We start from the raw sequence: 12303 nt of genomic DNA, 5'->3' as shown, positions 1-12303 counted from the left end.
ACCTGGTGGAGCTCAGGGATTACTCCTGACTCTGTGTTCAGGAATGCCCCCTGTTGGCGTGCAGGGAACTATATACTATGACAGGAACCCAGCTAGGGGTCAACCACTTAGAAGAAAGTGCCTTAACCCAGGTACTGTGTGTTTAGCCTCAATTTTTAAAAGAACTCCAGGAAAGTGAAGGACATTATCCAAGCCACAAACCCGTACTCTGACAGTGATAGAACCAAGAGTCTGAAGCTCACATTTTTTTTTCCTTTTAGATACTTTTTTAGATACTTTTGCTTGGCTCCAAGCAGTGGAGCACATTTTTGTCCTGAGAGCCTTGGGTTAGATTCATGGCACTGAATCGCCCCTCCCAAATACCACCAAGGTGTCCAGGAACGTGCCCCGCACTGCTGGCCTAAGCTCCCTGCAGAAAGCACCAGCACTGAATACACACTTGGGCCCAGGAGCTGCCCCTCCCCCACTCCCGACCCCCACAAAACTGAAACAACACAGGTAGCACTCCCATGTTCTCACTCTGACACTGCTCTTTAAGGAAGTGCTGTTGGTTAGTCCTGAAGATGCAGATTTGAAGGATTTTCCTATATATATGTCATATTTCCTAAGATGAATTTTCTAAATTCCAGGAAATCTTTGTTCTATCCTCATTTTACAGTTATTAGATAAATCCAATAACATAACCAGTGTGGGATATCTTAACCGCACCTTGTTTGATTTTGTGTAGAATTTTGAGAAAATATTAACAAGTCTAGCTCATCCCATCATGCACAACAGTGGGAGATGACGGTTTTTTCCTTCCCAGTTCGGCATTTTAACAAGTATGTTTAACTTTGACGACCTTCAGTAAAGTCACACACTATGAAATATAAAAGGTCTCAAACAAAAGAGGGGAGCATTTTAGGTTCCTTTAAGACAAGCTTATTGATAAGCTTGGCACTCTCAGGGCAGATACATTTTGACTTTTAAAGAATGTGGACTATTTTGGCAGAGCTCAGGTACTAAGAGATTTCAAGGAAATATCCAGACCTTGTGCATAAGAGTTTTGTAGTGTCCATGAATTCTTGTAGACCATATAACTAGAGAAAGGACACCAGGGAGTGAAGAAACTGAAGGGAAAGAACTAGAAATGCTCTGCCAGGGGAAATAGGGAACTATGAACTATTTCCAGAATTTATGGGGGAAGTCAGAGAAAGTGTTATACTGGTTATAAATGGAAAAGTGAGTGAGAGTTAAAGAGCCAGAGGAGAAAAAGAAGGAAGAGGATTTGAGGTCTCTCCATGTCCAGGAACTGGAAGAATCTCAGTGAAAGAAATAAAATCGCATTTACTATCACAGGATGTTAAGGTAAATTCAGGGCATATAGAACCATCATTAGATGGTCAGGAAACCAGGAGAGATCTGGACTGTATGTGGACTGTAGGAGATCAGATGTTTACAACTTTCAATGGAGCCGTTAACAATGGAGACTGTAGCCTAAGCAGCATGGGAGAGGGTGCTGCAGATAAGCCCAGAGAGCCAGAGTAACAGCGTGACTGGAGGACATGAGGAAGAGAAAATTGATTTAGCATAAAGGATTCTTTCAGTAAATTTCAGCTTGGGGGAGGAAAAGGTACTCTAGTTGGAGAGAGAATCTAGGTTCAGGAGAACTTTTCTTTAAGATGTGGAAGAATTGGAACGTTGTAATAGACGGATGGGAAGGAGCCAGGAGAATAGGATAGGTTTGGATAAGGAAGACTTGGTGTTAACAGAGATAAAGGTGCTGAGAAGAGGTCCTCAGCACAGCAGCAGGCAAGAAGAGAAAAGCATAAACCCCGCTGGCTTGCATCCTGCAGGACAAGAGGGAATAACGGAATGCATCTCCCCATGGACAGAAATTGAGGCATTCATGGGGAATGGTTCTTCATCTGAGTTTGGCTGTGAATTCATTTGCTAAAAACCAAAGCAACGGGAAGTTGGTGAGGTTAGAGGCTTTCCCAGGGAGGAGGAAGTCTGAAGTTGTCGTTATAGAGGGTAAGGAAAAGAGTTGTCACAGGTGACTGAATAACCACTGTGCAAAAAGAATTAAAGTACCTTTCCTTCTCTGATATGTCTCCAACCAGTGACAGATACTAAAATAATAATTTCGAATCTAGTTTTACGCTACCCATGGTGTATTCATATGCCAAAAACAGTAACAGTGCTGGGTCTCATCCCCCTGACCCTGAAAAGCCTCCAGTGCGGCACTGTTGGGAAGGATGAGTAAAGAGAGGCTTCTAAAATCTCAGGGCTAGGACGAATGGAGATGTTACTGAGACTGCCCAAGAAAATTGACGATCAATGGGATGATGATGATGATGAGTTTTAATCATCATGATACATAATTTCTAGCAGCTCTCATGTTTTGGTTAGTGGATCAGATGAATTTTGAGAATTAGAAAAAAAAAACCTATTCCAAAATACTTATTTAAAAATTTTAATAGTTATTTTAAGATATTTTGTCTAAAATGATGCTTCTTTCAAATGGAAGGAATTAAATTATTTTGTTGATTGTTTGGCTTTAGACACTTATTGTGGCTTGGATCCGAGCAAACCTCTGTGTGTACATTTCACGAGAGCTCTGGGATGACTTTCTGCGGGTGCTGTCCTCTCTTACGGAATGGGAGGAGCTCATAAATGAGTGGGCCAACATCATGGACTCCTTGACAGCAGTGCTCGCAAGAACCGTTTATGGAGTTGAGATGACAAACCTACCTCTGGACAAATTAAGTGAGCAAAAGGAAAAGAAGCAACGAGGCAAAGGTACTTCAACTCTGACAGGGCAATAGTAGGAAGTGGGAAGAAATGTGTATTTGTTCATCTACATCATTTTCCATGATCTTTAATAATAACCAAATCCATCTAACTATGACTTTTTAGTGGTGATCATTGATTGTGTCTTCAAGCATTCAGTCCCCTTAATGAGAATTATACATTTTTGAAGAGACAGAGAAAGCAAAGGAAAAGAGGGATAAGAGTAATAGCAATAGCAATAATGATGCAGATGAAAGCAACAGTATAATAATATAATAGCAATAAAGTTGTATTGAAGACAAAATCAGCAAGTGGTACTATGCATTTGTTATCTCTCTTTACTGTTTTAGTGACCAGTGAAATAAATATTATTGATGATGAAGTGTGGGCCTGGGGAGGCAGGGCCGGTAAAAGAAGTCGGTCCATGTCCCTCTATCAGTCTTCACATGGCAGGAAATAATTTGGGGAGAAAATAGGCACTGGAGAGGTAGTGTAAGAGTTAAGGTGCTTGCATTGCATGAGCCCAACCCAGCTGGATTCTCTGCGCAGCCTATTCCCCGAGTGTTTCCAGGTATAATCCTGGGGGTTCTGAACATAGCTGGTATGACCTGGGTAGTTCTGGGTGCCATAGGGCCCGAGCAACACTGCATCTCCAGGCCTAGAATAGCAGCAAGAGGTCCGTGGATCTCCTACGCATTACTTGGGAGTCCCCCCTTCCTTAAGAAGATAGTGAAATAAAATAATCTTATTTAGAATACTTGAGAGAGAAGAGAGAACTCTGTAAATTGAAAGAAATTATGCATCCCAAGTAGCAGGCAATTTCAGAATAGAGTGCACTGTAAAATTAAACAGGTTGTGTGCCTAGGTTGAGGTGTGTGCGCCCCTCTAGAATGGAGTGCTGTAAAGAAAAGATTTAGAAAAAACACACCCATAGTTGGCATATGTGCGACCCTCAAATGGAATGAGTTCCCCGATCTACTTTGGGAAGCTGATTTTATAGCTGTTGTTTGTCTTCTCCTGACTTCCTCAGCTGGGGCAGTCATTGCCAAGGAGTTGTCAAGAAGGACTTGTACCTCGGTGGTCTTTCCCGCACAGACTCTGATTTGGATCCTGAACTGGCATCAGAATATTTCTTTTCAGAATATATCTCATCTCTTCATACATGACTTGTTTCATAATGACTTTTTATGTATCCAAACTTTATTTTATTTTTATGGTTCCCTGAAATTTGGCAAGTGTCCCCTGCCTAACTGCCTGTCTCACTGTTATCCCTGGACCACAGACAAAGAAGATAAACCACACAGTTTATGGTGAATAAATTCATTTTAAGTCACGTGCCTGAGAAGTGGTCAAGTCAGGCAGGTCCAACTCAGACACAATACATTAAAATATATTCTCCTGCCTCCTTAGAAGGCAAACAAACAAACAAACAAACACACACATCCAAACTTAGAAACAAGAGATCAGATTTGTGCTTATCAGACATAGCGATGGAGGATGGGCAAATGGAATGAAGTGGTAGTTAATAATGACAAGTAGTGGGATGTAAGGTGCAGCCTGATGACTCTGCTGATGTTTTTGTATGATTTGAAAGTTGCTAACAGGTTGTAAGAGTTCTTACCAAAGGTTGATTTGTATAATTACTCTTTTTTGAGACATCACATAGATATGCATATTAAATGACAGTTAAAATACAGAAGAAAATGGTGTAAAATTAGGTGAAAGGAGCAGAAGTAGCCCTGGTTAAAATATCAGGTGTTGATTGGAGAGTCTCATGCTTGCTGTCACAGCCTGCCAGAATCATTCTGACTGATTCTGATCTTCACAGGGCCTCGAAACACGGAGAATCAAAGGATAAAAAGCACTTCTATATTTCAGTAGTGTATATACTGACTACTTGATTTGGTTGTGACTTTGATTTTCCTGATACTAGGAACTGGAAGAAATTTTCTCTCCAACATCTCAGAGTACTACAATTTCAGCAATAGTCTCTTTTCGCATTTGTGAATTAAAAATAATGTCACATTAGCTTTTCCTGTATAACAAACCATCCCAAACACAGTGCCTTAAAGTCACAGCCCTAAACTGAGATCCTTGTCTTACAAGGTGGAGCCGTGGGTGGGTCTCAGCTGGGCTGCCCTTAGCTAGTCCTCACGAGACACGCTTCGTCTGTGCTGCCTCTGACGCAGACCGCTTCCAGCAGGATCACTGGACTGCAAGTCTCTCACCATCCACTTGGCTAGTGCAGACTCTTTATGTAATGATTTCAGGTTCCAAGAATAGCATGTCCAAATTTCCAAGTCCATTTTCAATTTCTGCTTGTTCAGTTTTGTCACTGAATTTATATGTTATGTATTATGACATATATGATATATGTTATATATGTCATATGAAGCTTAGTGTGAGAGAAGATACCATAGGGTATGTATATGGGAAGATTAATCATATTAATTAACCATAAAGACATGCAAGTAAAGTCACTGTTCTTTTTTAAATTTATTTTTTAATTGAGTCACCGTGAGAACAGTTATAGGGCTTTTAGGATCAGTCTCAGTCATACTATGCTCAAACACCCATCCCTTCACCAGTGCACATGTTCCACCACCAATAACCCCAGTAAAGCCCCCTTCCCCTCTGCCTGTGTGGCAGATGATTTTCACTTTACTCTTTCCTTACTTTGATTACATTCAATTTTCGACAGGAAACTCCCTATCTTATTTGGAGTTTTTCCTCCAACAGTCAGACCTGTTGGAATGGCATCATTAGATTGTATGTTTTCTATTGTTGGTAACAAAGAGCATATGATGTTGCACGGTCGCGAAAGTGGCCACCCAGTTTTGAAATTCTGGTACTAGGTCCAGAGGTATTTCTGCCAGCAGCTGCTGCACTCTGATATTGGTTTCTGTGGCACTGGGATCATGGCTGTTCAGGAGTGGAGGAGCTGTTCATGGGCGACCGCTTGGGGTCTCATTTGGGCAGGAGGCAGGGCCTGTTCTGCCTCCCCCATCGCAAGATTCCCCATGCATCCCGTCTCATCACTGCAAACTCTTGCCTCTCTGTCCAATTGGTTCTGAACACTGGGGGTCACCATGCTGTCCAGGGGGGGAAAGGCCAAGAGACAGGAACCCTTTCCCTCCCGGGGCTGCACGGGGCCGTAGCTTAGTTCAGAGTCCAGGAGTATATCTGCCAGCAGCCGCTGCGTTCTGAGATTGGTTTATGTGCCTCTGGGATAATGGACGCTCAGGGGTGGTGGAGCCATTCTTGAGCATATTTTTTATAAATCAGGAAAGGCTGCTTACGTGACCATGAGGTTTGGAGATGTCCCAGTCCCGTATACCAGAGCCGTGTTAGTAGAGGCTCCATCTGGAGAAGGCATGCTGGCTGTATCTTCTCTGTCTGGTACCCTAGTGTTGTTGGCCCGGTCTGGGGTCCGAAGCATTCTCCAGCTTGTGGTACCTGCTGGAACGGCCCCACTCATTGGTTTTTATATTGTCCATATCACCATCTGAGGGTGACTTGCTAAAGCACCAATTAGTGAAAGCGAGTTTGTAAGAATCCAAAACGAAATGACATTTTAACTCCAGCTTGAATTTAGATTATTTAATGCAGTGATTTTATAATGTGTTTAAGCAGTAAATACATTTTCTTCCTAAATTTAAGCTGTACAGAGCCCTTCTGTATATAAAAGAAAAATTACAGACTAGAGATTTGGAATTGAAGTTGTAACAGGGAGCCAAGATCCTGGACCTTGATCTGTGTGTTTTTTGTAGTGGCGTTGAGAACCTCTGTAAAGTCTGAGGCTGAGAGGATAAAGATGCTGCCACTGAGAAACTCGGCTCTTTCAGATGGTTGTTCAGCCCAGCCAGGTGTCCACCCTGGTAGGGGTGCTTTACAGGATTGGTGGCGAGTACCTGAGACAAGAAGACCGACTCTGAGAAGGTCCCTGACTCTTGAATTCCTGTAATCCACCCGATCCCATAGCTCCGCTGTACTGTTTTACCTCTCACCGCATAGACACAGATTTCATAGATGTTAATTGTTCTGGGAAAATTAACAACTTCAAAAAACATTGTTTTTAGATCGGCACAAAATAAATTTAATTACTTCATGACCATAGCTAATATTTCTTATTTATTGTATTGATTTGTTCTAAAGACAGATGTAAATATTCATTGTGGAAATGCTTGCCTTCTCTTCATGGTACTTGCGGAAATAGAATGCATTGTCCAAGGAACCTGAGTGAGAAAGCAAGCCTCACCCAGCAGCTGCTGGCCGTGTCCCACCGGCACTGAATTCTCTCGCCGTCTGATTCTTGATTCTCGTGTATTCCTTTTCCACATTGAAATATTTGGCCTGTGTGAGAGGAAAGAAGAGAAATTGAATCCCAGAGCCACAAAGCTTTTTAAAAACTTTGCCTCAGTAGGATATTTTTCATTATTATAGACTTTCATGGTTCTTGGTGACTTGGTTGACTGATAAGAGTTTAGAGGTGTGAGTTTCTCTTAGGGATTCTTGGAGGAGTTGGTGTCTGGTGGAGGACTTGGAGGACTGTTTTCTGGATTTTCAGAAGTAGTTTTTACAGTGTCCTGGGAACAAAGGTGAACTTCATTTGATACTGTTCTTACTTTGAGAAAGTATTAATGTCTTATATATCATAGTGAGCTCTGTAACAGTATCATTTTCATGATTGTTAAAGATGCTTGAAACTTTTATATTACTGATACTACAAATGCCGTCGTTATAGTGTAAGAAGCTGCTGTTTGTATGTAACACGTTTATGGCATTTGCTGAGCAGCATGTCCTATGAAATGAATAATAATGAATTCCACCTTTCGACTACTTCTCTTATCTTATTCTTTACCAGGCTGTGTTTTAGACCCTCAGAAAGGCACCACTGTGGGGAGGTCCTTTTCCCTCAGCTGGCGGAGCCACCCTGATGTGACTGAACCCATGCGCTTTAGGAGTGCCACCACGTCTGGAGCACCTGGAGTTGAAAAAGCAAGAAATATTGTTCGCCAAAAAGCAACTGGTAAACTTGAATATTTTTAAAGATCTTGTTGCTGTCTAAAATGTATTTACAGGAATATAATGTTTGAAAATTACAGTCAAAACATATGTAGTTAGATTTTTGGTTAAATGAGATATTTAACTTTTAAATTTTCTGTTCTGGTTACTTTTCAGATCAAATCTTGGTATTTATTTTCAAATTCTCAATAACACATGAGATGTTAATATTGAGTGAGATATATGTATAAAATAGAAAAAATAAGCATTTTGCTTAACATTTGAGGAAATAGATTCTTAGTCATAATCCAATTAGTTTTATTATTGTTGTTATTGAACAATATTGATTTTATGAGAGTACAGAGAAAAGAAGAGGACTGTTTTTATTTTTCGAGACAGATAGATACATTTTTATTTTTTGTCTTTGGAAAACAGCTTTGCAGTCATATAGATGTGCCATATGTTTGTCACCAGAATTCTAATTTCTACTTGAGAGTTTTATGAAAATACCTTAACTCTGTCTTTCCCCTTTCTATCACCCCACTTTTACTATAGCATTTATTAGTAATTATCACATTATTTACATGCACCTCCTATTCCTGCTTCTCTGAGAAGATACCCAATTCCCACCTGCAAGTGAATTTTGGGGAGATTTAGTCACTTATTCCTTTTTCTGAAAACTCTTCTTTCTTTCCTGGATCCTTTAAGGGACTTATGCCTGAGATGCTCAGACTTCTTTCTGTTCCTCACATTTATCAAATTATGAATATAATAGAAATGATCATTTGGAGCACTTAAAAAGTGGTTATTTGCATTTTCCTGGGCAGCAAAATATTCTATATTATATGTTCCGTAAACTACAACTTAGTTAGAATTCAGTCCCAGAAGAAATGGCATCTTAATTTTCAGCAAATATTTTAACACAATGATGTAGCAGAGGTAACAGCATGTTTTAGAAAGTACTCACTGCATTGATAACAATATGGTTCTATTTTTTTTTTAATTGTACTCGAGTATTTGAAATCCCTGATAAGGAACAGTTTTATAAAGGTATATAAAGGTATTCTAGAGTATGTAACTTAAAAACTCTAAGTCTGACTTGTGTATGATTAAATTAAAAACAGTTGGGAGTTACATAGTCTTTAAGAGATAGTGAGGTTAAAAATAAATGATAATGAAGATAAGAGATATTGTGTTAGATTATTTTTATTCTATACATATACAAGTAGTTCCCATTTTATTTGACATTCTTAAAAATGATAAACTATTGGGCCTGAGAGATAGTACAGGGGTTAAGGCACTTGTCTTGTTTGCAGTTTGACCTCTAGCACTTTTCTGGTTCCTCGAGCCCTACCAGGAGTAATCTCAGAGCCTGGAGCCAGGACTAAGCCCTGAGTATTGCTGGCTGTGACCCAACCCAAGCCCTACTTTCAGCCAAAAAAAAAAAAAAATTATCATCTTTTCTGTTGCCTGTAAAAATAATAATTTTATGTTTGTTTGGACTGGAGCCATAGCACAGCGGGTAGGGCATTTGCCTTGCACGTGGCTGACCCAGGTTCGATTCCTCCTTCCCTCTCAGAGAGCCTGGTAAGCTACTGAGAGAATCCCGCCCTCATGGCAGAGCCTGGCAAGCTACCCGTGGCATATTCGATATACCAAAAAACAGTAGCAAGTCTCACAATGGAGATGTTAGTGGTGTCCGATTGAGCAAATCGATGAACAATGGGACAACAGTGCTGCAGAGCTATGTTTGTTTGGTTTTTTATTTGGGGGCCACATCCAGTGGTGCTCAGGGTTTATTCCTTTTGGGGCCTGGCGACCATAATGAATGGGCCCAGTCAGCCTCATGCAAGGTAAGTACCCTACTTGCTGTACTATCTCTCCAACCACAAAATAATAGTTTTTCAAGATTTTATTGTAGCATGCTATTTTATATGATTAATCTATATAAGCTGTACCCCACACGCAGAGTCTGGCAAGCTCTCCTTAGTGTATTTCATATACCAAATATAGTAACAATTATGGGTCTCATTTCCCTGACCCTGAAAGAGCCTCCAGTGTGGCACTGTCGGGAAGAACGAGTAAAGAGAGGCTGCTAAAATCTCAGGGCTAGGATGAATGGAGACATTACTGGTGCCCGCTTGAGCAAATTGATGATCAACGGGATGACAGTGATGACAGTGATACAATGATATAAGCTGTATACTATTGGTGGTTTTATTCTACATTATTTTTTACATTGTATAATAATTTATCTTTTTTTTTTAATAGACGCCCAGAATATTTTCTTGGTAGATTTTGTTTTTTTGTAGAGGTTACATTTTAATGAAAGAAAAGCAGTTCATGAAGTTAGTTTCTATTCTTTTTAGCATTCAGATGTTTATGCTTGGAAGTATTAAGTTTTGACCCCACTATGAGAATAATTTAAGATCATTATACTTTATGTCCTGCACAGACTGCACTTTCATAAGGAAAATGTCAGTGATGGTGGTAAGAGAGAAATATAAGCCTTGAAGAGTAGGGAAATGACCATATAACATAATGTATTAATTTGTAAATTTCAGACTGGCAAGGAGAATCTTAAAAAATTTTAAAGTAGGGGCCGGAGCGATAGCACAGCGGGTAGGGCGTTTGCCTTGCACGTGGCCGACCCGGGTTCGATCCCCGGCATCCCATATGGTCCCCCAAGCACCACCAGGAGTAATTCCTGAGTGCAAAGCCAGGAGTAACCCCTGAGCATCGCTGGGTGTGACCCAAAAAGAAAAAAAAATTTAAAGTAAAAATTAGTTCCTACATTAGCTCCTCGATAGTATAGTGAATAAAGTGCTTGCCTTACACTTGAATGATACTGTAATACTAGAAGTGTAAAATATGATTCAAGAGAGTTTCAATTTCCAAACAAATGATTACTCTCATCTATTTGTTCGAGCGGGCACCAGTAACATCTCTCATTGAGAGACTTATTGTTACTGTTTTTGGCATATCCAATACGCACGGGTAGCTTGCCAGGCTCTGCCGTGCGGGCTCCATACTCTCAGTAGCTTGCCGGGCTCTCTGAGAGGGGCGGAGGAATCAACACGGGTCAGCCAGGTGAAAGGCGAACGCCCAACCGCTGTGCTATCGCTCCAGCCCAATCATTACTCTATATTTATTATTTTTGTAGTGCCTTATAATCAAACTTGGAAACATATATATGTGTATATATGTATTTTTTTATATACATGAGCCCATGAGCCCCTCATGGGGCAGCTTGGGAAAACTATAAAAACCAACTTGAACAGAGAAGGGGCGCACATGCTGCCCAAGCCTGTGTGCTGCTGTGTCCATGTGGCCAAGCACACGTGGTGCCCACATCTCTTCTCTTGAGATGTGTACTGGGTTACTCTCTGCCTTTGGATAAGCCCACATTGTCTCTTTCTCCCCCTCCTTTCCCTTTCTAAAAGCCCCCAAATAAAATCTGGTTTTACTTTAAAATAGCAGAAACTTTTTTCACATTCACATTGAATGTTGAATAGATATTTGACTTACAATCTGTTAGTTTGACTTTCACATGAAAGTCATTTTCACTTAAATATTATCTTGCTCTTATGTAATTTATGTTTTAATTGCATTGAAAATAATCCCTTAACTAAAAGTGATATAGAATTTGGTGGTGGTAAAAGTATAGAAACTTTGCATGTCAAAATCATAAACATTAATACTATTATAACCATGTTACCTAAAGTATAATAAAAGCTTTTTAAATGGTTTTAAAAGATACTCTTTTAAATGTAAGAATTAAAATTGGGAATTCCAATAACTTTTTATTCTAAGGGTTAAAACCTATTTTACTGATGATAGTTTTATGTATATGAGGAATAATCTCTTCCTGTGTCCATTTTCCCAAATATCCATTTGACTGGTGGCATATAGAGAACTTCATAATATAATAAAGTCCATACTAAGAAAATTATGGATTTAATCAGCAGGAAGTAAGATATAAAATTATGGGTATTAGATATTTTACTTCTTTCAAATATCAAGTATATTAATATCTTCTGTGTTATTGTGCTTTTAGGGTACTTAATTTACTGAATGGTATGGTTTTGAATACAGTCATCTCTCAGTGGATTAATTTTTTAATTATTCTAAATTTTTATTAAAATTTAAATTTGACAAATTACTTTAAATTTAAATTATTCTTTATAGAATTCTTCATTTTCTTCCTGTTCTCTCTGATTTTTGTTTCTGTCCTTTAGGAAAAGTAAACTGAATAATCTGCCCAAATAATTAATCAACCCAAGTGAGAGTCTGATAGACACAGCAGAGGCAAAAAAGGAAGGGAAAGGCTAAACATAGCAAACATTTTGAGATCACATTGATTATTTGTGAATTGTCCTTTCTCCTGTGTCATCAGAATGACTGAAAGTTGGCTGTATTTAGAGAATGTGATTAAATGCTGTGCTTTGTACTGACTTCCTTTAAAGTTTTTAAGAGGCCCAGAATAAGAATTAGAAGTAAAAGAGTCTTCTACTCTACTGACATAAT

At 39.5% G+C, this 12303-nt stretch overlaps 1 protein-coding gene across 3 annotated transcripts in view; it reads left to right on the top strand.

Annotated features, from left to right (window-relative positions):
* Positions 1 to 12303, top strand: part of RALGAPA2 (Ral GTPase activating protein catalytic subunit alpha 2) — a 352948-nt gene that overhangs the window by 125162 nt on the left and 215483 nt on the right. For all 3 annotated transcript variants that reach the window (XM_055131128.1, XM_055131127.1, XM_055131129.1), the window contains exons 15-16: positions 2544 to 2781; positions 7637 to 7801. In XM_055131128.1, the coding sequence (XP_054987103.1) occupies positions 2544 to 2781; positions 7637 to 7801 (403 nt within the window). The remainder of the gene's footprint in view (positions 1 to 2543; positions 2782 to 7636; positions 7802 to 12303) is intronic.

The sequence above is a fragment of the Sorex araneus genome, chromosome 3, assembly GCF_027595985.1.
Source record: "Sorex araneus isolate mSorAra2 chromosome 3, mSorAra2.pri, whole genome shotgun sequence".
Taxonomy (NCBI): Eukaryota; Metazoa; Chordata; class Mammalia; order Eulipotyphla; family Soricidae; genus Sorex; species Sorex araneus.
The sequence above is the reverse complement of the archived record's forward strand: the minus strand, read 5'-3'. Positions and strand labels throughout refer to the sequence as shown.